Below are 26,501 nucleotides of genomic sequence, written 5' to 3' on the forward strand. Positions count from 1 at the left end.
CTTGCCAGGAAGCCCAGTACCTGAGGGCAGAAAGGAAACAGTTGCCTTCAGAAATCTTGGCTCCCTCTGATTTCTGAAACACCAAAGAGCCAGGGACATGTCTTAGCTTGAAGCGGCAGGTTGGTGAATGCTTTTCAAATGAAAATGTAAGCAGCCCGAAGTGTGTACGTTGATCAAAGTGATGTATGAAGTATGTGTGTTAAACAAATTTCCCTGGAGGGAAATGTCAAAGACAAGAACAGAAATCAAATCCATCAAGGCATTGAAAACTTACAGAATTGGCTAAGTGAACCCGGGATGGTCGAAAGTCCCAGGGAACAAGTGAGGAAAGGAAAGTGAGGTGAACTTTAAGACGCAGAAAGGCTATTGCTGAGTTAAGGGAGTCTTCCTGGATTTAGGAGTTAATGAAACAATGAATCAACTTTTGTCACCAGAGGAACAGAGAGTCCAGATGTGTATGTCCTCGTGATTTTCTAAGAAAGGAAACTATTTATAATATCAAATTAACTTCACATTTGATACTCCACACCTCCTAGCATTTTCCTTTCTCACACTTGGAGTTGGCTTCTTTTTCTCCTATTTCTAGGAGGCTGAGAAAACAAATATTCTTCCAAAGTTGTTAAGTTTCTTGTAAGATAAACAATGACTCAGTGGGGAGGTCAGAAAAGAGTGCAGCAATAATGTAATTTGAAAGGATTTCATTTTGAACTTCTGCCCTGCCAGCTACAAACACAAAATGGGACATTTGCCATATTTGCTATTTCAGCTGTGACTTTCATTCTTTTCCCCAGTTTAAGTGGAGACAATTAAAGAAACCCAACCAGTTAATGTTTGGTAAATATTTCAGTTCAGAGGCTTAGATTATTTTTCACTCTTAGCAGTTAATCTTACATGGTCATTCCTTCTTTCATTCACCCAAATTCATTTATTCAATAAATATTTACTGAGTACCTGTTACGTGCCAGGCACTGTTCTAGGTGCTATAACATATTCACCAGCAGGCAAAAACGCATCAGAATTAAAATGTGCTGATAAGATACTAAGTGTGTGCCGGGGGCGGGGGGGGGGGGGTGTTACCTTTGATTGGTGATCTGAGAAGATTATCCTGAGAGGTGACATGAAAGATAAAATCTGAGTGGTAATAAAGAGCCAACTTTGCAAAGATAGGGTGGAAAGAGAATTCAGGTAGAGAGAACAGCTAGTGCAAAGGGTGAATCAGAAACACACTTGCCCTGTTCCATGATTCAAAAGAAGCCCAGGAGGATTCGATCTTTGAGATACAGTGAGAAGGCTGGTGGAGACTGATGTGTGGGGCTTTACAGGCTGGATTTGGATTTCATTCTAAGTGCAATGGGAACCTACTAAAAGTATTTTAAGCAGAGGCGTGACGTGATCTGGTTTACCTTAAGGTGTGACAAGCAAGTGTCTGCAGGCTCAGAGCTGAACATGGCTTAGAAAGCACAGGAGCCCAGGGCTGGGTCTCATTTTATTTTTTAATTTAATTTAATTTAATTTAATTTAATTTAATTTAATTTTTTTCTTATTTGGTCTTTTTGTCTTTTCTAGGGCTGCACCCACGGCATATGGAGGGTCCCAGGCTAGGGGTCTAATCGGAGCTGTCGCTGATGGCGTATGCCAGAGCCACAGCAATGCAGGATCCGAGCTGCATCTGCGACCTACACCACAGCTTACGGCAATGCTGGATCCTTAACCCAATGAGCAAGGCCAGGGATTGAACCCCCAATCTCATGGTTCCTAGTCGGATTCGATACCCACTGAGCCATGGTGGGAACTCCCAGGTCTCATTTTAAATCATCCCCACTGACTCCAAGTGGCCCTCCGTGCTGCCTGGCAGTCATCTATGTCCCTCGTCCATGAACTGCCTCTCTCCTAGACAACTGCTCAATACCAACCTCTCTCTCTGGAAACCGCTCTCCTCATTTGCCCTCCTCACTTGCTTATCCAGAACATTCCCCCACAGCCCTCCCTGCTCACACCTGCAATCATCTAGCTCATACCTCTCTCCTGGATCTCTCTTCCCATTAGCACAGAAACCTTGCATGATTTTTTTCTCCATTGTTTTGTTTTATTTTATTGTTATTATTATCATTTTAGGGCTGCACCTGCGGCATATGGAGGTTCCCAGGCTATGGGGTGGAGTCAGAGCTGCAGCTGCTGTCCTAGGCCACAGCCACAGCCATGCCAGATCTGAGCCTCTGTGCCCTACACCACAGCTCACAGCAACGCTGGATCCTTAACCCACTGAGCGTGGCCAGGAATCGAACCTGAGTCCTCATGGATACTAGTCAGGTTTGTTACCACTAAGCCACAACGGGATCTCCTTTTCTCCATCTTAAAAAAAAAAAAAAAAAGAAAGTCTTTTGGTCCCACTTTCCTCCCTAGGTTTTACTCCCTCATTTCTTTTCACTTGTTTTCTTTGCCATCATTGATAGCCTAGTTCTTCCAGAGTTGTCTCTCTTCATTGTCCTCAATTCCTCTCTTCCTAGTCTCTCGTGAACCTGCTCCAATAAGACTTGCATGGCCACCACTCTACTGCAAGTGTTCTTTTCAACATCCTGGTAATCTCCCAGTCACTAAACCCAGGGGTCAGTTCTCACCTGTCACTTAGTGGCAGCATAGCGACCACCCCGAGCACTGACTGCGGATGCTTGCCCTCTTCCCCGAAACACCTGCCTCTCTGCCTTCAGGGACCAACCTCCTGGTTATCCCCTACCAGTCTTTCCTCAACATCCATCCTCTGCTGGTTCCAGCTCATCTTACCTTTTTTTTTTTTTTCTTTTTCTTTTTAGGGCCTCACCCGAGGCACATGGAAGTTCCCAGGCTAGAGATCGAATCAGAGCTGCAGCTGCTGGCCTGTGTCACAGCCACAGCAACACCAGATCAGGCCACATCAGTGACCTGCACCACAAATCACAGCAATGCTGGATCCTTCACCCACTGAGCAAGGCCAGGGATCCAACCCACATCTTCATGGATGTTCATGTTCCTAACCTGCTGAGCCACAGTGGGAACTCCTTTATCTTAAAGTTGACGTGTCCTAGGGCTTCATCCTCTCTGGCTGGTTGATCTCAGATAAAGCTAATGCCTTTATACCGTCCATATGCTGCTGAATCCAAAATTTATCTCTCCAGCCTCAATATCTCTCCTGAATTCAGGGCTTGTCTATTCAACAGTTTGTTCTATATTGCTTTTCAAATGTCTACAAATATTTCTAAATTGAACCCTGATGTCCCCAGACTTATTCCACTCTCAGACTTACCCACTTTAGTTGATGGCAAACTTATCCTACTTGCTCTGGCCACAAACTTTGGACTGAGTGTTCCCTGACTCTCTTGCCCTCCCACCCCATGTTCAGTCATTCGGAAGATAATATTGGCATTTATTTCAAAATAGATCCAGAGCCTGGCCCCCTTCCCTGCTCCTCCCCTGACCTGAGTGGCCAAGCTCTCTCTGGTGCTGCTGTAGTAGCCACCAGCCTGGTCCTGTTTTCAGCCTTCATCCCCTCCAGCCTGTTCTCAACCCAGCATCCAGTGATCCCTTTATTTTTATTTTTGTCTTTTTGCCATTTTCTTGGGCCACTTCCACGGCATGTGGAGGTTCCCAGGCTAAAGGTCGAATCGGAGCTGTAGCCGCCAGCCTACACCAGAACCACAGCAATGCGGGATCTGAGCCGCGTCTGCGATCTACACCACAGCTCACGGCAACGCTGGATCGTTAACCCACTGAGCAAGGCCAGGGATCGAACCCGCAACCTCATGGTTCCTAGTTGGATTCATTAACCACTGCACCATGACGGGAACTCCCAGTGATCCCTTTAAATGTGACCAAGCCTTTGCTCAAATCCACCAGCTTTGATGGCTCACACAGCCCCACGTACCCCACTACTCTCCCCCTCTTCTATTCTAATTGGCTTCACTGGCCTTTTTGCTGCACCCTAAGCACACCAGGGATGCTCACGTGTCAGAGCTTTTGCCCCGGTTTCCTCTGTTAAAAATTCCCTTCCCCTAGATATCTGCCTGTTTCACTGCTTGATCGCCTTCCAAATTTTCCTATCACTCTATTTAAAATCACAACCATGTCACAACTCTGCATCCACTCTCCTTTTTCAGTTTTTTCCCAAAGCTGGAACCCTCTATACTTTGCTTAGTTTCTTGTCTATCTGCTCTCACTGCATGAAGTTCCTTGAGGGCAGGTAATTTCATATGCTCTGTTCACTGTTGTTTCCTGGCACCTGGAACAGTTTCTTAATATATAACTGAAGCTCGTTATTGAAAATGAAGAAATGAAAAAAATGAATGCATGAACTGATTATAGGCGTAGGGCAGTGAAGCAGTCAGGGTGACACCTAAATGGCAAAATAGGGAGCCTGGAAGAGGAGTAGGTTTCAGGGCTGGAAGGATTACAGAAACGTGCATTTGAGATCAGCTGGCTATAGTATTCACTGGCAGCTGGATGTGTAAATAGGAAATTCTGGAGACATTCAGGGTCAGGGTCAGATTTGGGAGTCAGTCGTATTTAGGTTACGGAACCAGATGAGGTCACCCAGGAAAAGAGCAGAGAGAAGAGAATGAGGTCGAGGACCAAGCCCTGGATCAGGCCAATATTTAGAGAGTAGGTGGAAGAGAGTATCGGGACTGAAGAGGAGACAACTGTGAGCTTGGAGAGGAGCCAGAGAATATGGTCTCACTGAAGCCGAGGGGAGTGTTATAACAAGGTGGGACTGGATGATGCTGAGTGCTGTTGAGTAGCCAGGTGCAAGGTGGAGGGTGACGGCAGGTTGTCAGGCACAGTCTCAGCAGAGTGTGAGGACAGAGGTGACTGAGGAGGCTGGAGGAGAGAGCAGATACTCATGAAGTGAAGACGACTTCCCAGTTTGGCTGGGAAGAGGACTGTCTTTCCCCATCACTGCTCCTTTCACAAACAGCCCATTCACCCATGGACCACTCTGTTTCAGCTCACTCTCAAGCACCTGCATTTCAACCGCATCAGGAGGCACCAGGACCCGGAATCCACAGAAGACTCATCACCCGTGACCACACTTCCTTTCTTACCTGCTTAGATCCTGTGCATCGCCCCCCCACCCCACCCCGCCACCCCCCGCCTTTACCCTGCCCTCTTTCCGGCCATCATTCAGGCAAACCTTAATTCTGATTAAGCCGGTCCTTAGCTTGCTTTTTCCCTGCATCCGAGGAACTACCCCATGGCTGGAGAAAATACCCAGTGATGCTGATGAGCCCAGTTTTAAACTGATGTACATAAATCTCAAGTAGGTCTTCAGGAATGTCCTCCAACTTCCTTCGTTGATTTTCCTACTGTCCACAATTGTTACCTCACACCCTGTCCTCGCTCCTCAAGCCTCCAGCACTTCTTCCCCCTTCCTCACCTTTTGCTGATCTTTCAGATCCGAGCTGCAGTTGCGACCTACACAGCAGCTGCAGCAATGCCAGATCCTTTAACCCCTTGTGCAAGGCGAGGGATTGAACCTGCATCCTGGCCGCTGCAGAGACACCATCAATCCCGTTGCTTCACAGTGGGAACTCCTTCCATTCCTTCTTAAACTTTCTCCACTCAGGCTTTCTTTCCTGCCTCCTTACTCCTCAGGCTACCTATGACTTCTGCTGAGTTATCAAACTGTTCCACCCCTGTGTTAGGGGACATCCCAATAGCATGTGCCCTGTTCCTCCAGCGCCCTATCTTTAAACACTTTCTTCCCCCACATATATTCCGGAGTATTACACTTTCCTGGTTTTCCTCCTGCCTCACTAGTCACTCCTTGGTCTCCTTTGCTTTCTCTTCTTTTAAATGCAGTAGTGCCCCAGGCTCCAATCCTTACCTCTCTATCTATATTCACCTCTTCTGTGTATTCCCCTGGCTTTATAAGCCATCCATAAATTGATGACTCCAAAATGTGGATCTCTAGGCTCTGGCCTTTTGCCTGATTTTTTTTTTTTTTTTTTTGCTTCTTCGGTCTGCACCCCAGCATATGGAGGTTCCCAGGCTAGGGGTCTAATTGGAGCTGTAGCCACCAGCCTACGCCAGAGCCACAGCAACGCGGAATCCGAGCCGAGTCTGCGACCTATACCACAGCTCACAGCAACTCCAGATCCTCAACCCACTAAGCAAGGCCAGGGATCAAACCTGCAACCTCATGGTTCCTAGTCGGATTCATTTCCACTGCGCCACGATGGGAGTTTTTTTTTTTTTTTTTATTTTCAAATCTAACTGCCCACTTAAGATTTTTGGTTGAAATGTCCAATAGGCATCTCTAGCTTTCAACGTGGCCTACATGGAACTCCTGGCTTCCAGTCCCATTGACTCCCTATCCCACCCCCACCCTATTCCTCCACAAGCCTTTTTGCTTGAGGGAACAGGGCAGGGGTGCTCCTCAGGCCAGAAGTTTAGGATTCACCCCTGCTATTCCTTACACCCCACAGCTACACTATCAGTAAGTCTTGTCAGCTCCTAAAACATACAAATATATATTTTCTGCTCTTACTCTTCTAAATCTAAGCCACCATCCTTCATCTGGACTTATTAACCTCCAAACTAGTCTTCCTCTTTCAACTCCTGCCCTCTACAGTCTATTAGCCATGCAACAGTCTACATTTCAAATAAAAGTCAAGCTTCTAAACTATGGCTGCTACTCACCCCTTCACCCTCATCTCTGTCACTCATGTACTTGCCAAGCTCTAGCCATACTGGATTCTCCGTAACACAGCACTTGGTTGCAATTCTTCGCATGGTTCTCTAACTTCACTCGAGTTTCTGATCAGATGTCACCTAGCCTTTAGAGAAGCCAACAGTATGATACAGTCTGCTACCCCCCCAAGTCATTCTTTTTCTCTTTCCTGGTTTACTTTTCTCCCTAGCACTCTTACTACTTGCAATTATATATACCTGTGTCCTTGTTCCCTCTGTTAAAATGTAAGCTCCTTGAAAGCAAGTCTTTGTTCCATCCATGGCACCTACTATATACAGCACCTGGCACATCGTGGCCACTTGATGAATTGGTTAAATTAAAGGAAAAGGTATTTGGAAGGTGAAAGAGAGGTTCGAAGGTGGTCTTTTAAAAAATAGACATAAAATACTAGACCATGTTTTTATGCTGTTGGGAATAATCCTTTAGAAATGGATTTGTTAATGCAGGAGCAAGGGGTTAATGCAGAAAGAATCTGTAGCTATAAATATAGGCATATTGATAGTGTTTGAGAAAAGTGAAAAATCAGAGAGGATCTGGGATGGAATCTCCATTAGTTTTAGGTAAGTCTGTCCTTGGAGTCCTTTGCTCCCTGCAGACAGGAATGTTGCGATTATGCCCTGAGAAGACACCCCACCCTGCCCTTTGCGTGAGATTGACCAAAGGTCTGTGGTGCGCTGAATTTCATGACACGTCGAGGCTTTGCAGTGTGCTTTGGTCTTTTTTTGCGCAGCTAATACATTAAAGCCCCATGGTGATTTAAAAAATAATAGCCTGCATTTTTTTTTCTTTCAAAATACTGTAAACTCTGGAATGACATTTTCATTAGTGCCTCCTTCTCTTTCAGGAACTATGTGAAAAACAACATTTGTTTTATGAGTCATCACCAAGAGGAATTAGTGCCAAAACAGCTTCAAAAAAGAAAACCCCAAGAACAGTTCTTGGAGTCTAAGAAGCTGCGGGGTAGGGGACAACCAAGGCAGCTTTCTCCGGAGACCTAGCAGCCGCAAAACCTCACAGATGTTGATACAGCGTACGAACACTTAGAGTGTCTTCCCACCATACACAGTTGCCACTCGTTCTACCCCCCAAAAGGTAGATGAGGTACAAGGTCCCAAGTGATCTCTTTCCTACTGAGCAGAATACCAGGTTAAAAATATTAGCTGGTTCACTATCTACCACCTTTTTCACAGAGGAGCCTTTGAAAGACCATGAACTAGTGATGCCATCAACTTTTACCTTAAGGCATGTATGCACAGAGGCCAGTGGCGGCTTTGTTTTTCAGACACAGAAGTGGTCTGATCCCAGGCTTACAGTTTTTGGCCTACTGAGACACACCTTGCACTGGGTCATGTGCAAAAAAGAACCAAGACATAATGTGGACGACTGCACACATATTCTAGGTTAGGACAGGGTTCTGGTTAGGATTCTAGTGATAATTTCTAACTACACACAAGTATAAAGATTATATGACGTATTTTATGAATTATAAACTACAGTGTAATGCAAAAGATCCTTTTTGATGTTAGTATTATAAAATAAACAATTATGCAATAGGAGAAAAGTAAGCATTTTTTTCCATCCGTTTTTAAGTATGAATAGAGAGGACAATTTGAAAATCCTGGGACCATATTTGTTTAGAAATAGCTGTTAGGCAAACATGAGCAAAGGAGTCAGGCCATTAGGGTATTATTTAGCCAAATCTGTACGTAATTAGGTTCAAGTTACTGAGCTTATACAATTCTCTCTTTGTAAGGTTTTCATGATAACCTCACAGTGGTCCATAGTTTCTTACAATTCTTTGCAGTCCTCAGGGATATCACTACCTCAGGTTAAGGCATACAGGCTATATATAATCTATGCTGACCTTCAGATGCCTGCAGACATAATAAATGACATCCAGACATCGGGCCAGTTCCCTCACTATGCTCTTCTCTATGATGAAACACAGATCACCGACTGCGCCACACATTTGGGTTTCACCTACACAATGGATTGCTCTCTTCTGCATTTCTCCAGTTGAGTTTTGAGACTTGGGGAGGCATTTTACCAGTAGAATTTGGATGCAATGATAGAAAATCTACAATAAAGGATCTCAAACCACTTATGTAGTAACCCATTAAATTACAGTATTATTAGCTATGGGAGACACACACAAAAAGGATTGAGCAACCGAACTTCAAAAAGAATACAATAATGATTACCTTAAAGAAGAGAATCCTAAGAGTCAAAAACTTTTTGTTTGACTTGAAATCTTTCTATTGGCCTTTAACAGTGTCCTAGTTTGATATGATCTACTGCATTCCCTGAAAATGAAGAGGTTTCAAGACTACAGTCTATATAAGTGATAGTAAAGCTGTATTATCAGAAACTCAGGAGACTAGACGACCAGGTTCTGAAACATACTATCTAAATTAAAATTGGCAGGGCAAGTTTTAAGGAGCTTTGTCATCTGCACTCTGTATGATTCATTTCAGATGCAAGTCAGAGCACACACTGCTTTGTTCATGTGTTTTAGAGGGAGTAGGCAAAGTATGCTCTGTAGAGGATCAATTTAAGAAATTTATTATACCACCTTCAGTGGAATTATATGCTGAGATTTTAAAAAGGCAGGACAGGTAATCATATGAATTTTCTTCTTTGTCAAGCATCACGGATTGAGAGATGTTTAACAAAACTGTTACATGTTTCGCTGTGCGGTTCAAACACAGTATATACTTTAGTTATTTCTTGGTTTAGTCATGCATTGCGAATGAGCAGGAAATTGTTTAGGAACCTGGTAGGTTTATCACTAAGTGATTTCAACTTCGGTATCTTAAACGCTCTCATGCTTTTCTTATTATTCAGCCTTTATTGAAACAAATATATTTTCAAGCTAATTTTTACCCGACACGCCCAATTAGAGCTTTTTGACTTTCAAAAATAAGAAAGGGGGAATACATAATTTGTATGTACATATTCACAGTTTTTATTTGTTAAAAAATGTACAGCACTTGGGAAAAGCCAGAAGACATCAGACACGCTCATTTCTTACCAGCTTTGTTAAATGTAAAGGGTCACCCAAGACACTGCGCCAGGCGATACTTGAGCAGCAGCCCTGAAACCAGACCTGCTCTGATTGTCTTTCTTCCTCTTTTCTGAGAAAGCATTTTGATGAGCTACTGACCTACCTAGTATTCAAGTCACTCAATACTGAAAAATGTTACAATACCTGGATCTGCACCTTGGCTATATAATCATGTTTTTTTCCTCCCTTTTTTTTTTGTGTGTGAATATTGCAAATCAGGAGATCAGTTATTACTGTTAATTAAATCTAAGTGGAAAACCTCAAGTTTTTGAAAAACGCCTGCCCAGAACCATAACTTTCATCAAATTTTATTCTGTATATTTTAGAAGGGTGTCTAGCCTACTGGATCTTAAAATGAAACAAATAAACAACAATGTAAAAAATGAGAACGGAAGTCTGAAAATCACAATTAAGTCTTTCCCAAGAAATAATATAAAAGTTAGCCTTTGCCCCCCACTTATGAAAGCAGAGGAAGGCATCGAGAAGAAAGAAGATAAAATAAACATAAAATAATTTTTACTGTTCAGTGCAGTTTTCAGGATTTTAGAATAGGGTAAGGAAAATGTACTGGAATATGGGAAGTTAAGATGTTCCAATTGTTCACAACCAGTTTCAAAACACTTTGGAAGTTCAAAGTTTTAGTGGAAGATTATGTTGTAGTATTACCTCTGTTAATTTTAACTGAAGCTAATATGATTCCACTCAGCCTTAGTTCTAGGTAAAATCCTTATTAGTTATACTAAACTCCTAAAGGCAAATGGCAGAACGCTAATGCAGCTTGAGCCTGTTTTACTACTCCTGGGCTCATGGGTGAGCCAGAGAGCCACTTTTTCAATAATGCATATTTATTATAGCTTTAAGAGTAGCCATTCCATATACTGAGTAGTTGCTCTTTAGCTTCATTAAATAAGACACAACAAGGGGAAAGACTTTTCTCTCACAAAATGGCTTTCAAGTTCAAGTTGAACTACAGGATAATTATACTGTGGCACAGGGGCAGCTTTTGGGCACTTCTTGCTACAACAGCACAATGCTTCAACTTCTGACAAGACTCTTAGCATAGCCTCGAGTACCAACCGAAGATGATGACTTTCCTGCAACCAGCGTTGTCTTTCCAGAATAACAAAGGTTCAAATGAGGTACAACCCATCACAGCTTCCTTCTCATATTCATCTTGTTAAGTAAGAGGATTCTCTTTTAAAAACTACAATTCTGCAACTTTTAAAAGATTGTTAACGTCTTCTATCATGTTAAATTAGCAACATAAAACATTACACTTAAACTATAAAGTTCTACTCCGGTTCCCTAGGATTTATATACATGTTTTTACTTCTAATCTGCAAGAAAAAAAATTCCTATTTGATATTTGGTAACAGAGAATTAAAAGATACTTTACACATGTGGCATATATATATTTACAAAATACACTTCAAAAAGAAGCCAACACACTTTAGCAAAAGTCTAAGCTTGCATAGATTAAAAAAAAATTATGAATACAATTTTTGTTAAAATAGAAAATGGGGAATAAAAGTTATAGAATGGATATGAAGAGAGATCTTTTCCAAACTTTTATTTGTGCACATTCAATTGAAAAAGATAACTTTTACAGGTTCTTTGGTGCCCATATTAGCATACAAAAATGTAAAAGACTATTCACAAATAAAACACGTTAGCTCAAACTGGAAAAAAAATAATGACAACAAAACAATTTAAGGTAGTGCACACTGTGACAGCTCTGCTTATGGGGACATGAAAATTACTGCGAAAATAAATAGAATGTCCTTTTGTAAAAGCAGCAAAGTCATGTCTTGTAAACTTCCTCTTTATATTACAGCAAGGTTTGAAATAAAATCCGAAGGGACTGGAGCTTACTGTAGCCGTCAATGAATAAAAGAGTCTATTTCCTCGATTACTGTTGGTCCAGTTTTCCTTTTGAGTCCAATGTGCAGCAGGTTTTAAAAGGTGCTCAGTTAGGGATTCTAACCAATTAAGCGATGGATTATAAAATTTCTTTCCTGCTTTCAAACACAAATGGGTAAATCTGTTCCACAGCAGTAGCAACAGCCTTTACATTGGGCCCTGTAACGAGCACAAAAGAGGAAGGAGTGAGAAGAGGCCAAAGACAACACTAGGAAAAACTGATTTCCCACAATTAAAAATATCCAAACACTTCAAAATATTAGCTGCCTCTTTTTTAAAATCTATGCGTGAAATTCTTTTGTGGCTCAGCAGGTTAAAAAAGTGGCTTGGGTCGCTGCTGTCATGCAGGTTCAGTCCCTGGCCCAGGCACTTCCACATGATGTGGGCACGGCCAAAAAAGGGAAAAACAAAACGAAACAAAACCCCACTACATTTACATAATTACACACATAGTCATAGTAAGGATCAAGAGAATAAAATTTTTTTTATGGACCATTAAAGACAATTGAACATAAAAGGATGATATTCCTCATTTTAGGGTACCACTGTGAAAAGAGAATACATTAAAAAAACACACACAGATATCAAGAAGGAGATTACAAAGTGCTATAATACGCTTTTTAAAGGAAAGAATAACAAGTGGGACTAGATAACTATTATCCTTTTGGTCACTGCAGACTGGCTTTTGTTTAGGCTACGACTGAAGCTCACTGGAGTATTGAGGAACCCAGCAGGGCTCCACAGTGCTGCGACCAGAGTGCTGGGAAACCAGAGCGCTGTTATAAACTGCAAGGTCTAAACATCCTCACAAATTTACTAATCTGGCCTTTAAAACTTACTCTGTTAATTGAAAAAAAAAAAAAAAAAAGCAAGGGATGGTTGACAATATATACATGTAATGCTAGAAGCTAGAAGTAACTTTTAAAACTTACTTTGAAAAAAAAAAGAAAGTTTTTTCACAGATGTACGCTTACCTTGTGAAAGATCCTAGAAGTGGACATGCACACCCACTGTGAACCCTTGGAAGGTACTGACTACGTTTTATCCGGGTCCACTCCTCCCCAACCCACCTCAGCCCGTCCACAGAGTCTAGAGCTTTGCCCACAGGAACCACTCAGTATGTGTCCACTGAATTGTTAACACTTCACAGGATATACTGGATGCTAATATATAATAATGTGTACTAACTAACCAGGTCAATGCTCTTCAGTTTGCTATTGTTTAATTCTCTACTAAGTTAATCTATATTGTACACAGGCACTATTGTATTCCATCCTTCGTAGGGATGTATCAACAGCTTTGGGGACCTCTGTGAAGTCTGAGCTCCAAAGTACAGAGACAGTGAGTTGAAAGAAGAGAACAAATAGACTTGTTCCTCACCACTCCATGTTTAAAATTCAGGCATGACTCCGCAAGAGCCTTTAAAAACCTCTGAGGAAGATGTGAAAATCCATGGATAAATCAAAACTAAAGATTTTTGTTTCAGGTTAACAGGTGTCAGTTAATCATTTTAATTTTCCTCTAAGGATTGAATGAGTAAAAAGAACACTCAAGGACACTAAAGAAATCTTCCTTAACTCAATTTTGCCAAAGGTTGGGCCTCACTCCCAAGTAATGTCTCTGTAAAATTATAACTACAATAACATTAAAAAATTCAGCCTGTGTGTTAATGCTACCCGTTGACGTCTATGCCTCGTTTTCTGCAACTATCCCTTCCAAATAATTAAAAAGACTCAACAGAGACAACAAAATACACATAAAACATAACAGGTGCCAATTATAGTTGTTCATGTAAAACTTCCATGAAGTTCATAAAATGGGTTTCTCTCAAGTTTTTTTGTTGTTGTTGTTGTTTTTAGGTTTTTTTGGCTGCACCTGAGGCATACAGGAGTTCTCAGACCAGGGACTGAACCATAGCAATGACAATGCTGAATCCTCAACCTGCTGAGATATGAGGGATTCTCCTTGAGTATTTTATTTATTTATTTATTTTTTGCCTTTTGTCTTTCTAGGCCCGCACCCACGGCATATGGAGGTTCCCAGGCTAGGGGTCTAATTGGAGCTGTAGCCGATGGCCTACATCACAGCCACAGCAATGCCAGATCCGAGCCTCATCTGTGACCTACACCACAGCTCACGGCAACAATGGATCCTTAACCCACTGAGCAAGGCCAAGGACTGAACCCACAACCTCATGGTTCTTAGTCAGATTCATTTCCACTGTGCCACGACGGGAATTCCTCCTTGAGTATTTTAAACACAAAATATCATAAACTTATACCAAATATGAAAATATATACTTGAATAGGCTTTATTTTTTGGCTGTGCCCACAACATGTGAAAGTTCTGGTGACAGGGATCAAACTTGTGCCACAGCAGTGACCAGAGCCACAGCAGTGACAACGCCAGATTCTTAACCTGCTGAGCTACCATGGAACACCAATATTAGAATATTCTTAATTACGAACTGGAAACTACTATCTAAATGCTCATAGACAATATATTCATGTACTGGGTACTAAATGGCAGTAAGAATAACTAAGCTAGGAGTTCCCATCGTGGCTCAGTGGAAACGAATCTGACTAGTATCCATGAGGACGCAGGTTTGATCCCTGGCCTTGCTCAGTAGGTTAAGGATCCGGCAATGCCGTGAACTGTGGTGTAGGTTGCAGACATGGCTCAGATCCCAAGTTGCAGTGTTTGTGGTGTAGGCCAGTGGCTACAGCTCTTACTCAACCTCTAGCCAGGGAACCTCCATATGCCACAGGTGCAGCCTTGAAAAAGACAAAAAAAAAAAAAACCTAATCTACAGCTACATGGAACAATACAGATGAATCTTGCTAAGGTAATGATGAAGATAAAGAGGAGAGACATAAAATATTATATGTAAGAGTTCAAAATTGTATAGAAAAGCAGGGAAACCTAAGCTACATGTTCAAAGTGAGGAGACTGGTTCTCCCAGAAGGGCAGAAATGACTACAAGGGACAACGCAGACATTATTTTGGAATGAACACCTCTTATCTCATTCGATCCATAATTGACAAGCTTAGTTTCAATATCATAAAATACCTGTTACTGTGATACTTCCTGTTGAAAAAATCTGTAATGTAGCTCTTAGAGATTTTATCCGATAGCACACAGCAGGATGAAGTTCAGGTTCATAACTATAACAAAAAAAGTCACAATTATTATAAATACTTATAGCCTGATAGGTAATTTCAAATTTGATAAGTTATCTTAATTCTTCAAAGACCTACCTGGCATGAGGTCTATTGTTCTTTGTGAATTCCGGCAAACGGATTTCAAACGGCATGTTACAAACTGCCAAAACGTTAACAACCTTAAAATCTGTAAATATTACCTTTAGGAGAGGAGTAAAACCAATAAATTACTACAAAACAAACAAAAAATCTGCTCGTCAGAGTATTCTTAATCATTAAATTTCAATCCTTAAAAATAAGAGCAAACGAGATATACATTTAAAGCATGGATTCAGGATTTTAAGTAATCAAGGACTCTTTAATGTTGTAATTAAAAGGGGAAAAAAAAGCTCAAAAAGTCATTAAAAAATAAATTTTAAATAAACTAAAAATAAATAAAGCTGGAGATAATTACACTAGTAAAACAGTACATCTGGGGTCTTCCGAATTTTATTTCCGTTTAATTTTTTAATACTTTATTTTTTTATTTATTATCATTTTTATTTTTTAATGGCTGCACTTGCAGCACATGGAGGGTCTCAGGCTAGGGGTTGAATCGAAGCTACAGCTGCTGGCCTATGCCACAGCCACGTGGAATCCAAGCCACATCTGCAACCTACACCACAGCTCATGGCAACACCAGATCCTTGACCCACTGAGCAAGGCCAGGGATCGAACCTGCATCCTCATGGATACCAGTCGGATTCGTTTCTGCTGCATCACAACGGGAACTCCCTAATTTCTTAATACTTTAAATGGGATTATTAATCTCCTGGGATAGGAGGGAGAACAGTAAGGAAAAGATTAAAGCAGAGAGTAAGGAAAAGATTAAAGCAGAGTCCTCCTTGAAGAGTCAAAATGGAAAAGCTGTCATTCAATATTAAGTGAAAATAGTAAACACTGAACTCCCATAAGCCAGGATTTTTTTTTTCTTTCTTTTCTTTCCTGATAGGTGAGAAGCAGATGTCTTCAGAAACAAACACACTTCACAGAAAAAGAGTGGGCCATCTAAGAGGGTGGGAGAGGCCCAGACTTTTTCCTATATGCAATAAGGTAAAAATGACATTTCTTGAGTTTCGTCAGATGTTTGTTTCTCTTGGGACATACCGTGGGGAAAAGAGTGATAAAACTGTGTTTTTAACTCTGAGATTTCTCTCAACATTTCTAATATTATGCCAAGAAAAGAGGCTCCAAGGTTGAAAATAATGTTCTCTCAATATTAACACCTTTGGCTACTTGTACTAATATTTTAATGGTTTTACCTTGTTAACGTTTCAACTGTTCTTAGTACAACCACAAATCTGGATGAACTGACCATCCTCCAGCTCAGTACTGGTACAAGGCAGTGGGACAAAGTCAGAAAGTCTGCAAAGCAGCCCCACCGTCTCCTGCAGGTCTTAATCCTGCACTCCCGTCCAGCACCAACACCCCCGCTCCCCACTGGCACGCAGTGCTCTCCTAGCACCTTCCACCTCAAAGGAGACTGAAGTCATTGGAGAGGAACTCGACCTCGCACTCAAACCCCAAACAGCCCCGGCCCACTTCTCCAGGAACCACAGCTCATCTTTTTCTTTCATTTCCTCATCATTTCCAAGTACTGGGCAAGTCCACGATATGGACTCATTTTATTCAGATGCATGCCTCTATAAAATTACACTTCATAAGGCTGACCTGCTAGCGACGGTCACTTTCTAAGTGTGAGGGCCTGTCAACCAGGGTGTACAAGTCAACAGGCCCCTGCAGCTCTCTACTCGTCATCCTGACACAGCATTCTTGTGACGATCAAAAACATGACTTTTTCTTTTTTTGGTGAGAAGTGAAAAACTTAAAGGGTTGAAAAGGCAGCTAATTTTTAAGGAAACATGTCTCTCTCTACGGGAAAGGGACTGGAGGAAAAGCTAGGATCCCTTACAAATACCCACATAGACCAGTTCTGCTACTAAATTTTTGTGCTGAAGGACAGTATAATAAAATGTAGAAAAGGGTCAATCAAAGGAGGACTTTCTGTGGGGATTTCTTTAGTCCACTAAATGAAAAATATTAACTGTACAAAAATAAATCCTTGAATATTTACAGTTTGGGTATCTTTTGAGAACATTACCTGAAATCCTAGTTTCTGGAGACTGCGGGCTAAACGTCTGGCACCAAATTTAGCTTCTTCTTCACTACGGTTTGAAGAAAAGAAAAAGATTTTCATTTACACAGGAAATAAATTTTATACTGAGCAACACGAAAAACTGTACATGTGATTTCATTTTTAAGTCTAGAAAAATGCCCCTTCCATGAGGAGAAAGTTAAAAAATAAAAATTAAAAATAAAAATTTGAAGCCCAGACAACATTTACCTTGTTGCTCCAGTGCAAATAATTTTTCCTGAGGACCAAATTGTAGCTGTAATTCTAGGTTTTCTAAGCTTCATTAATACTTTCTGCAAAAAAAGAAAAAACAAACTAAAATCCCAACAAACTGATTACATAGTAAGTGTTAATTTGTACACATAGTTCTACTCTGTGTGGCCATTTTAATGTTGAAATACCCCCTCAAGCTTACCCAAGGCTGAAATAACTGTTCACTACATCACCCATTCTGAAATCAAGGACCACACTAAACAACATAATAATCCAAAAGGACACTTAATTAGTTAAAAATTCAAGGTCTGTGTAAATCTCTTACTATATACTTGAAATCAATGTATTACAAATAGGTACACATTCCAACTCTCATACCACCGTTCTCATAACTGGAATCTACAATTTGCATGGATCCTCAAATATGCTAAACTTGTTCACACCTGAGGAGATTTGCGTAGCTGTTACTTTTTTTTGTCTTTTTACCTTTTCTAGGGCCGCTCCCGCAGCATATGGAGGTTCCCAGGCTAGGGGTCGAACTGGAGCTGTAGCCACCGGCCTACGCCACAGCCACAGCAACTTGGGATCCGAGCCGCGTCTGTGACCTACACCACAGCTCACGGCAACGCCGGATCCTTAACCCACTGAGCAAGGCCAGGGATCCACCCCGTAACCTCATGATTCCTAGTCGGATTCGTTAACCACTGAGCCACTTCAGGAACTCTGAGTAGCTGTTATATTTTTGTCTGGAATATTCTTCTCTTGATAGTCTCACTTAAGGTCTCTCAATAGATGTCACCTCCACAGAGAGGCCCTCCCTGACCTTTCCCACGAAAGACTCAGCCCTTCATCACTCTTTGACGTCTAACCCTGCTTTACTCTGTTTCATGGTGCCCATCACTTCTTCAGACCATGTCTTAGAGCGGAGGTGCCTGTTACATAGTCAAGGTCAATGTGCAAATATTCAATGTGGGAGGAATGTTGGAGCTGGAGATGTAATTTTAGATGCCTTAGAAATGAAAGGCACTTAAAGCTACTGGTTTGAATAAAATTACCCACAGCATGAGTATAAACAGGTCAAAGACTAAGGTCCAAGATAACATTTAAATTTTCATTGTGACTTTTCATTATGTGGCCATTTTGTATAAGAGGGAGAAATGTTTACTGAATACATAACAGATAAATGAATCAGACGTTTCTCTGTAAAACTCTCGTTATGTTTTGAGTTCCTCCCTTTTCCTGTCATGTGCCATATTATCAAACTAGAAAGCTATCAAATCTGGGGAGACAAAATTTATCACACATCCAAAATAAAATCTGAGCTAAAACACATTACAAAATGTCATATATAAGTGGCTAAGAAACTATGAGTTTATTCTATGTTTAACTGTCTTCACTACTGGCCTGTCTATCAACTCAGATTTAACCTTCCTAGGAAAAAATGACTTCTCTCCCACATGGCACGCCAAAGTTCCAAAGCAACATTACGCTCTTCCTTCTTTTTAGCAGATGCATCTACTATTTTTCTAAAGTGATGATGACATTATTGATGAACCTGACAATCTTTAATTGTGACTCACTGAAATTTTTTTTTTTGGACTTTTTAGGGCTGCACCTGCAGCATATGGAGGTTCCCAGGCTAGGGGCTGAATTGGAGCTGTAGCCACAGGCCTATACCACAGCCACAGCAACACCGGATCCGAGCCTTGTCTGCAACCTACACCACAGCTCACAATAATGCCGAACCCTTAACCCACTGAACGAGGGGCCAGGGATCAAACCTGCGTCCTCAGGGATACTAGTCAGATTTGTTTCCGCTGAACCACAATGGGAACTCCTTTTTTTAAAAATTAAAAAAAATTTTTTAAAATTTTTTAATTTTTTGAAATTTTTAATTGAATTTAATTCATTCTAGTTTCCAGCACTAAGAACTGGTGAAAATTTACTAAAATTTACTGGAATCTAATTTTTAGAGCTAAAATAGAGCTTTCAACCCACAGCAAATATAATACTCAATGGAGAAAAGCTGAAAGCCTTCCCAGTAAAATATGGAATAAGACAAGGATGCCCATTCTCACCACTTCTATTCAACATAGTATTCGAAGTCCTAGCCACAGCAAACAGAAAAACAAAAGAAATAAAAGGTATCTAAACTGGAAGAGAAGAGGTAAAATTGTCACTGTATGCAGATGATATGATACTATACACAGAAGACCCTAAGAACTCAACCCCAAAACTACTTGAACTGATCAACAAATTCAGCAAAGTAGTAGGATATAAGATTAACATTCAGAAATCAGTCACATTTCTTTCTGTATACTAACAATGAAGTATTAGAAAAGGAATACAAAAATATAATACCTTTGAAAATTACACCCCAAAAAATCAAATACCTGGGAATAAACCTGACCAAGGAGGTGAAAGAGTTACATGCTGAGAACTACAGAACATTCATCAAGGAAATTAAAGAGGATTCAAAGAAATGGAAAGATATTCCATGCTCCTGGGTTGGAAAAATTAATATTGTAAAAATGGTCATACTACCCAAAGGAATCTACAGATTCAATGCAATCCCCATCAAATTACCCCTGACATTTTTCACAGAACTAGAACAAACAATTCAAAAATTTATATGGAACCACAAAAGACCCAGAATTGCCAAAGTAATCCTGAGGAACAAAAACCAAGCAGGAGGCATAACTCTCCTAGACTTCAGGCAATACTACAAAGCCACAGTCATCAAGACAGAGTGGTACTGGTACCAAAACAGACATACGGATCAAAGGAACAGAACAGAGAACCCACCAGAAATAAACCCAGACACCTACAGTCAATTAATCTTTGACAAAGGAAGCAAGAATATAAAATGGGAAAAAGTCTTTTCAGCAAGTGGTGCTGGGAAAACTGGACAGCCGCATGTAAATCAATCAAACTGGAACACACCCTCACACCATGCACATAAATAAACTCAAAATGGCTTAAAGACTTAAATGTAAGACAAGACACCATCAAACTCCTGGAAGAGAACATAGGCAAAACATTCTCTGACATTAACCTTATAAATGCTTTCTCAGGTCTCCCAAGGTTAACAGAAATAAAAGCAAAAATAAACCAATGGGATCTAATTAAACTAACAAACTTTTGCACAGCAAAGGAAACCACTAAAAAAAAAAACCCAAAAAAGACAATTTACATAGTGGGAGAAAATAGTTTCAAACAATGCAACTGACAAGGGCTTAATATCTAAAATATACAAACAACTTAGACAGCGCAATAGCAAAAATAGCAATTGAAAAATGGGCAAAAGACCTGAATAGACATTTCTCCGAAGAAGATATACAGATGGCCAACAAGCACATGAAAAAATGCTCAACATCACTAATTATTAGAGAAATGCAAATGAAAACTATTATGACGTACCATCTCACACCAGTCAGAATGGCCATCATTAATAAGTCCACAAATAATAAATGCTGGAGAAGGTGTGGAGAAAAGGGAACCCTCCTACACTGTTGGTGGGAATGTAAATTGGTACAACCCCTATGGAAAACAGTATGGTGGTACCTCAGAAAACTATATATAGAACTACCATATGACCCAGCAATCCCACTGTTGGGCATATACCCGGACAAAACTTTCTTTGAAAAAGATACATGCACCGTTGAGTTCACTGCAGCACTATTCACAATAGCCAAAACATGGAAACAACCTAAATGTCCATTGACAGATGAATGGATTAAGAAGATGTGATATATATACACAATGAAATACTACTCAGCCATAAAAAGGAACAAAATGATGCCATTTGCAGCAACATGAATGGGACCAGAGACTCTTGGTACTAAGTGAAGTAAGTCAGAAAGAGAACAACAAATACCATGTGATATCACTTATATCTGGAATCTAATATATGGCACAGAAAAGAAAATCATGGACATGGAGAACAGACTTGTGTTTGCGAAGGGGGAGGAGGAAGGAGTGGGATGGACTGGGAATTTGGGGTAACAGATGCAAACTATTGCCTTTGGAATGGATAAGCAATGAGATCCTGCTATATAGCAGTGGGAACTATATCTAGTCACTTATGATGGACCATGATAATGTGAGAAAACAGAATGTATATATACATATATGTATATATGTGTACATATGTGTGTGACTGAGCCACCTTGCTGTACAGTAGAAAACTGATAGAACACTGTAAACCAGCTATAATGGAAAAAATAAAAATCATTATAAATGACAAAAATAAAAATAAAATAAAGCTTTCACAGGCATTCTTTTTAAATAATTTTTTTAAGAAACATTAATTTATTTTTTAATTTTTTGGGGTCCATGTCTGCAGCATGAGGAAGTTCCTATACCAGGCACTGAACCTGTGCCACTGCAGCGACCTGAGCCACTGCAGTGATCAGATCCTTAAGCCACTGCACCACAAGAGAACTTCCATATACATTCTTAATTTTTAAAATAAACATTTAAGACACTATCATCATTCCTTAGTTTATAAAAGCCAAATGAACAGCCACTGTATTTTATAATGTTATTCTCAAAACGCTAAGGTCAAAAGCAAGTTAACAGCTTTTCTTTTAAATATTATAGGTTTAACAAAAACTAAAATTTAAAATGTACAGGTTAGGATATGAACCATACTGTCTTTTGCAATTTGTTAGTAAAGAATTACGACTACCTTGGTTAATTAAAGAGGGACAGGACAACACACTACCAAATTAATATACATTGATTCTACATTAAAATTAAGTATACTAATAAATTTAATAAACATATTAAAATTAGCATATACAAACACATATCAGGGCATCATTCAAATGTAAGTTGTTCATAAACTGTAGTAGAAAGAACACATTTTAGTGTATCATTCACTGCACTATAAAATTAGGCTGCATATAGCACAAATACCAAAATTTAGATACTTACTCCAACATCACGCTTATAAATGACATTTGCTCCCTCCAAAGCAATCTTCCTTAAGTTCAAATGGCATCTTGTTCTAAAAACACAGACTACATTTGTAATTAGAATGTCCAATGCAACATCACTGTCTGCATCCATTGGGGTAGTTTAAAAACTTAGCTTCCCACCACGAAGATCACATCCTGAGAAATGAAACAAAATAAGATAGTTAAACTCCAATGTTTCATAAATATATTGTTCACAAGTAATCTTGAAAACTAAAATGTAATGTAAGAAGTGAATCTCTATTATTTATTTTCAAATGTTACTCAAGTCAAACCATGTCTTTTCTTTTCCCTGTATAAAATGTCACTTTTTAAAAGATAACATGTCTCATGAAACCCTTCAAAATCTAACTTTCTTTTTTTTGGTCTTTTTTTTTTTTGCCTTTTCTTGGGCCACTACTTCGGCATATGGAGGTTCCCAGGCTAGGGGTCGAATTGGAGCTGTAGCCACCGGCCTACGCCAGAGCCACAGCAACGTGGGATCCGAGCCACATCTGCGACCTACACCACAGTTCACAGCAACGCCGGATCCTTAACCCACTGAGCAAGGCCAGGGATTGAACCTGCAACCTCGTGGTTCCTAGTTGGATTCGTTAACCACTGCGCCACGATGGGAACTCCTGGACCTAACTTTCATTCCTTAAAATTAACTGGTAACTTGTACATGCCAGGAGCTTGCAGTTACGATGATTCTCTAAACAAACCATGTTCAAGGCTAGAATTTGTGATCCCAATGTCCAACCATTAATGATACTATGACCCACTTCATACAACTTTCAAGGGCTATAAAAAGAATGACCTACTTTTCCTCTATTTCAGGTAGAGCCACTGACTTAAGTTTAAAGAGGCAGCAATGTTAATTATAACATTTATTAACAGACTTTTCTCATTTACTAGTCATTCACTCACTACCTGCTTACTGAACGCCTCTATACACTGAGGACACTGGAGGAGAAAAGGACTATGGCAAAGTCTTTTGTCCTGAAGGAGTTCACAAACGTGTGTACATGGGGGAGAACTAACAAATAGTTACTGAGCACAATGCTATCAAGACTCCAAACTTCCGAAATGTATCTTTTCGAAACTATGACAGAAGTATTTCTATAAACAAACAAAAACAAGTCCTTGTTTTTTTTTATCTTTTGTCTTTTTAGGGCCACACCTGCAGCACATGGAGGTTCCCAGGCCAGGGGTCGAATAGGAGCTGTTGCTGCCAGCCTATGCCACAGCTCACGGCAATGCCGGATCCTTAACCCACTGAGCGAGGCCAGGGCTTGAACCTGCAACCTCATGGTTCCTAGTTGGATTGTTTCCGCTGGGCCACAATGGGAACTCCACAAGTCCTTGTTTTTACTAAGCACACAATCCATGTCCTGCTAAAAATATTCTCTTTGACTGGGTTTCCACATCTTAAAAATAATTTTTTTAAATAATTTTTTTTATTTTCCCACTGTACAGCAAGGGGGTCAGGTTATTCTTACATGTATACATTACAATTACATTTTTCCCCCACCCTTTCTTCTGTTGCAACATGAGTATCTAGACAAAGTTCTCAATGCTATTCAGCAGGATCTCCTTGTAAATCTATTCTAAGTTGTGTCTGATAAGCCCAAGCTCCCGATCCCTCCCACTCCCTCCCCCTCCCATCAGGCAGCCACAAGTCTCTAATGGTAATTCAGCTTACCTACAGCACGAAGAGAAAATCAGAAAATGGTAACAATATTATAATTATCTTTATGATTCCCTGAAGCCACAATATGAAAAAGAACTGGTATTCTTTATATGGATTCAAATTATTATATGACTAACAAATGAAGATGAATCCAAATAAAACAATTCAAACTTGTTCTCCAGCCTTTTAGTTTCTGATAGGATACAATGAGAAGTCAGACCAAGACTTTTAGCACCTCTATAGCATCATATAGCATTTGACTCTGTATCAATAGAACTCCATTGTATTTTCTCACTTTTTTTTTTTTTTGCTCTTTAGGGCCACACTTGCAGCATATGGAGGTTCCCAGGCTAGGGGTCTAAGCTGCAGCTGCTGGCCTACACCACAGCCACAGCAATGCCAGATCTGAGCCATGTCTGCGACCTACACCACAGCTACCACAATGCCAGATCTGAGCCATGTCTGTGACCTACACCACAGCTCATGGTAACAGGATCCTTAATCCACTGAGTGAGGCCACAGATCGAACCTGCGTCCTCATGTGTACTAGTCAGGTTCACCACCACTGAGCCACGATGGGAACTTCATATTTTTTCACTCTTATATTCCCTTCAATCTGTTTATCTTTTTGTTTTTCTGTTCTTTATGTATGTGTGAGCAACCTCGGGTGATCTTTATGTATAAGAGATGGGACAGGAGTGGCAGTGGGTCAGAGGGAGAGATATACAGGCGGGCAGATTAATAAGCAAAGGACAGAAGCAGTTATCAAGGCTGATCTTAAGCAGCAGATGCAATGTCTGCCTCCCCACCTACTAGCTCAGAGGACTTAGGCAAGTTGTGCAATCTATCTGTGTCTCGGTTTCCTCATCTGTGACAGGTAATGGACAGTGCCTACCAGTTAGTGTTATGGGAATTATGTAAAATGTATGAAAAATACTTAGCACATATACCTGGAAAATAATAACAATAATGACAGTGATAAACATAAGTTTAAATCAACAGGCAGAGCAGAGGTTTCTGAGCATCACTTCCCAGGATTATATCATAAACCAAATATTGAGCCATCTGCTATTTTCCTAATAAAATTGGGAAATAACTGTGAGACAGAGGTTCCTACGTGCTCACCCCAACATCCAATCCACCCTTCCTTCACAATGAATAGAACTCAGATGTCTAGCTGGGGACACTATGACAGAAAGAAAACACCTTACATTTTAGCTTCCCTGGCAACAGATACCGTCAAGAGGACACATGACTCTGTCCTGGTCAAGAGATGTCAAATGAAATGGTTTTGGATCTTTTGGGAAGTCTGCTTAGAGGGACTAAGCCAGCGAAAACTCTTTTGCCGTCCTGTTCTTCATTCTTGCTGCTTGGAGTCTGGACACGAGAGCTGGAGCTCCGGAAGCCACTTGGGAATCACGCGATTATGAGACAAGTATGGGAAGATCAGCAAGACAAAAGCTGCCCGAATCCCTGATGTTGTGAAACCCCTGCCCTTTCTAATTCTTGACTTCATGAATGTGAGAGAAAAATCAATTTCTACCTGAAGCCCCATAGTGGACTTTCGTTATATGTGTATATTGTGTATACTCTACTTATTTATCACAACAGTTTATACATAAGAACTTTTAAACCCATTTGTACAGTTCCAAGGGAAATGTTTTTAACCAACTCCACACAAAAGAATAGTATTTTAAAGTGGCATTTGAGCTTACAAAGCTTGCTAACACTATAGCATGAAATATTTGAGATAGATAAAATAGCAAAAACAAACATCTATGTACCCAACACCCAGCTTAAAAAATAAAATTTACACTACAACTGATGCCTTCCCAAGTACTTCTCCCAAATTATATCCTCATCCCTTCCCTCTGGAGAAAACCTTCACCTCTCTGAATTGGTGCTTTATCATTCCCATACATTCCCCTTAAAATTATAACATATATATCATATCCCTGAACCCAGGAAGTCCTGATTTAAAAAAATACATTGATGGATTTGGTTTGCTAATATTTCATTTAGGATTGACACATCTATGCTTGTTGGCAGAATCAGCCTATAATATTTCTTTTTTTGAATTGTTCTTATCTGGTTTGAGTATCACGATTATACTAGTAGACTTAGACAAGTTAGGCTGGTTTCCTTTAAAAAAAAATTGTGTTTTGTTTTTTTTTTTAGAGTTTTTTCCCCCAGCTTTTTAAAATTGAGGTATAGTTTGATTTACAATATTGTATTAATTTTAGGTGTACACACAGTGATTCACAGTTTTGGAAGGTTATACTCCATGTATAGTAGCTGTAAAATACTGGCTACATTCTCTGTGCTATATACTATATATATACTTGTAGCTTATTTACCTTACACATAGTAGTCTGGACCTCCTAATCCCCTACTCCTATCTTGTCCCTCCTCTTTCTCCCCACTAGTAGGTAACCACTACTTTGTTCTCTGTATCTCTGAGTGTGTTTCTTTTTTGTTATATTCACTATTTTATCTTATCTTCCATATATGTGATATCACACAGTACTGCCTTTCTTTGTCTGACTCATTCACTAAGGATAATAGTTTCCAAGTCCATCCATGTTGTAGCAAATGGC

General features: G+C 40.2%; 2 protein-coding genes across 4 annotated transcripts in view; one reads left to right on the forward strand and one right to left on the reverse strand.

The window, feature by feature from the left end:
• SLC2A12 (solute carrier family 2 member 12) overlaps window positions 1-10,174 on the forward strand; it is a 63,910-nt gene extending 53,736 nt beyond the window's left edge. For 2 of the 3 annotated variants that reach the window (XM_047758320.1, XM_047758329.1), the window contains exon 5: window positions 7,566-10,174. In XM_047758320.1, coding sequence (XP_047614276.1) covers window positions 7,566-7,719 — 154 coding nt within the window. In that variant the 3' untranslated portion in view covers window positions 7,720-10,174. Of the gene's footprint in view, window positions 1-4,975; window positions 5,483-7,565 lie in introns of those variants that run through there. The other variant, XM_047758336.1, reaches the window with a different exon arrangement.
• Window positions 10,175-11,340: 1,166 nt separating this feature from the next.
• TBPL1 (TATA-box binding protein like 1) overlaps window positions 11,341-26,501 on the reverse strand; it is a 34,851-nt gene continuing 19,690 nt past the window's right edge. The window contains exons 2-7 of the mRNA XM_047758348.1: window positions 22,192-22,370; window positions 17,251-17,333; window positions 17,008-17,071; window positions 14,964-15,067; window positions 14,776-14,870; window positions 11,341-11,864 (exon numbers count right to left, since the gene is read on the reverse strand). Coding sequence (XP_047614304.1) covers window positions 11,785-11,864; window positions 14,776-14,870; window positions 14,964-15,067; window positions 17,008-17,071; window positions 17,251-17,333; window positions 22,192-22,326 — 561 coding nt within the window. The 5' untranslated portion in view covers window positions 22,327-22,370 and the 3' untranslated portion in view covers window positions 11,341-11,784. The remainder of the gene's footprint in view (window positions 11,865-14,775; window positions 14,871-14,963; window positions 15,068-17,007; window positions 17,072-17,250; window positions 17,334-22,191; window positions 22,371-26,501) is intronic.

This window comes from Phacochoerus africanus, chromosome 2, assembly GCF_016906955.1.
Source record: "Phacochoerus africanus isolate WHEZ1 chromosome 2, ROS_Pafr_v1, whole genome shotgun sequence".
NCBI lineage: Eukaryota > Metazoa > Chordata > Mammalia > Artiodactyla > Suidae > Phacochoerus > Phacochoerus africanus.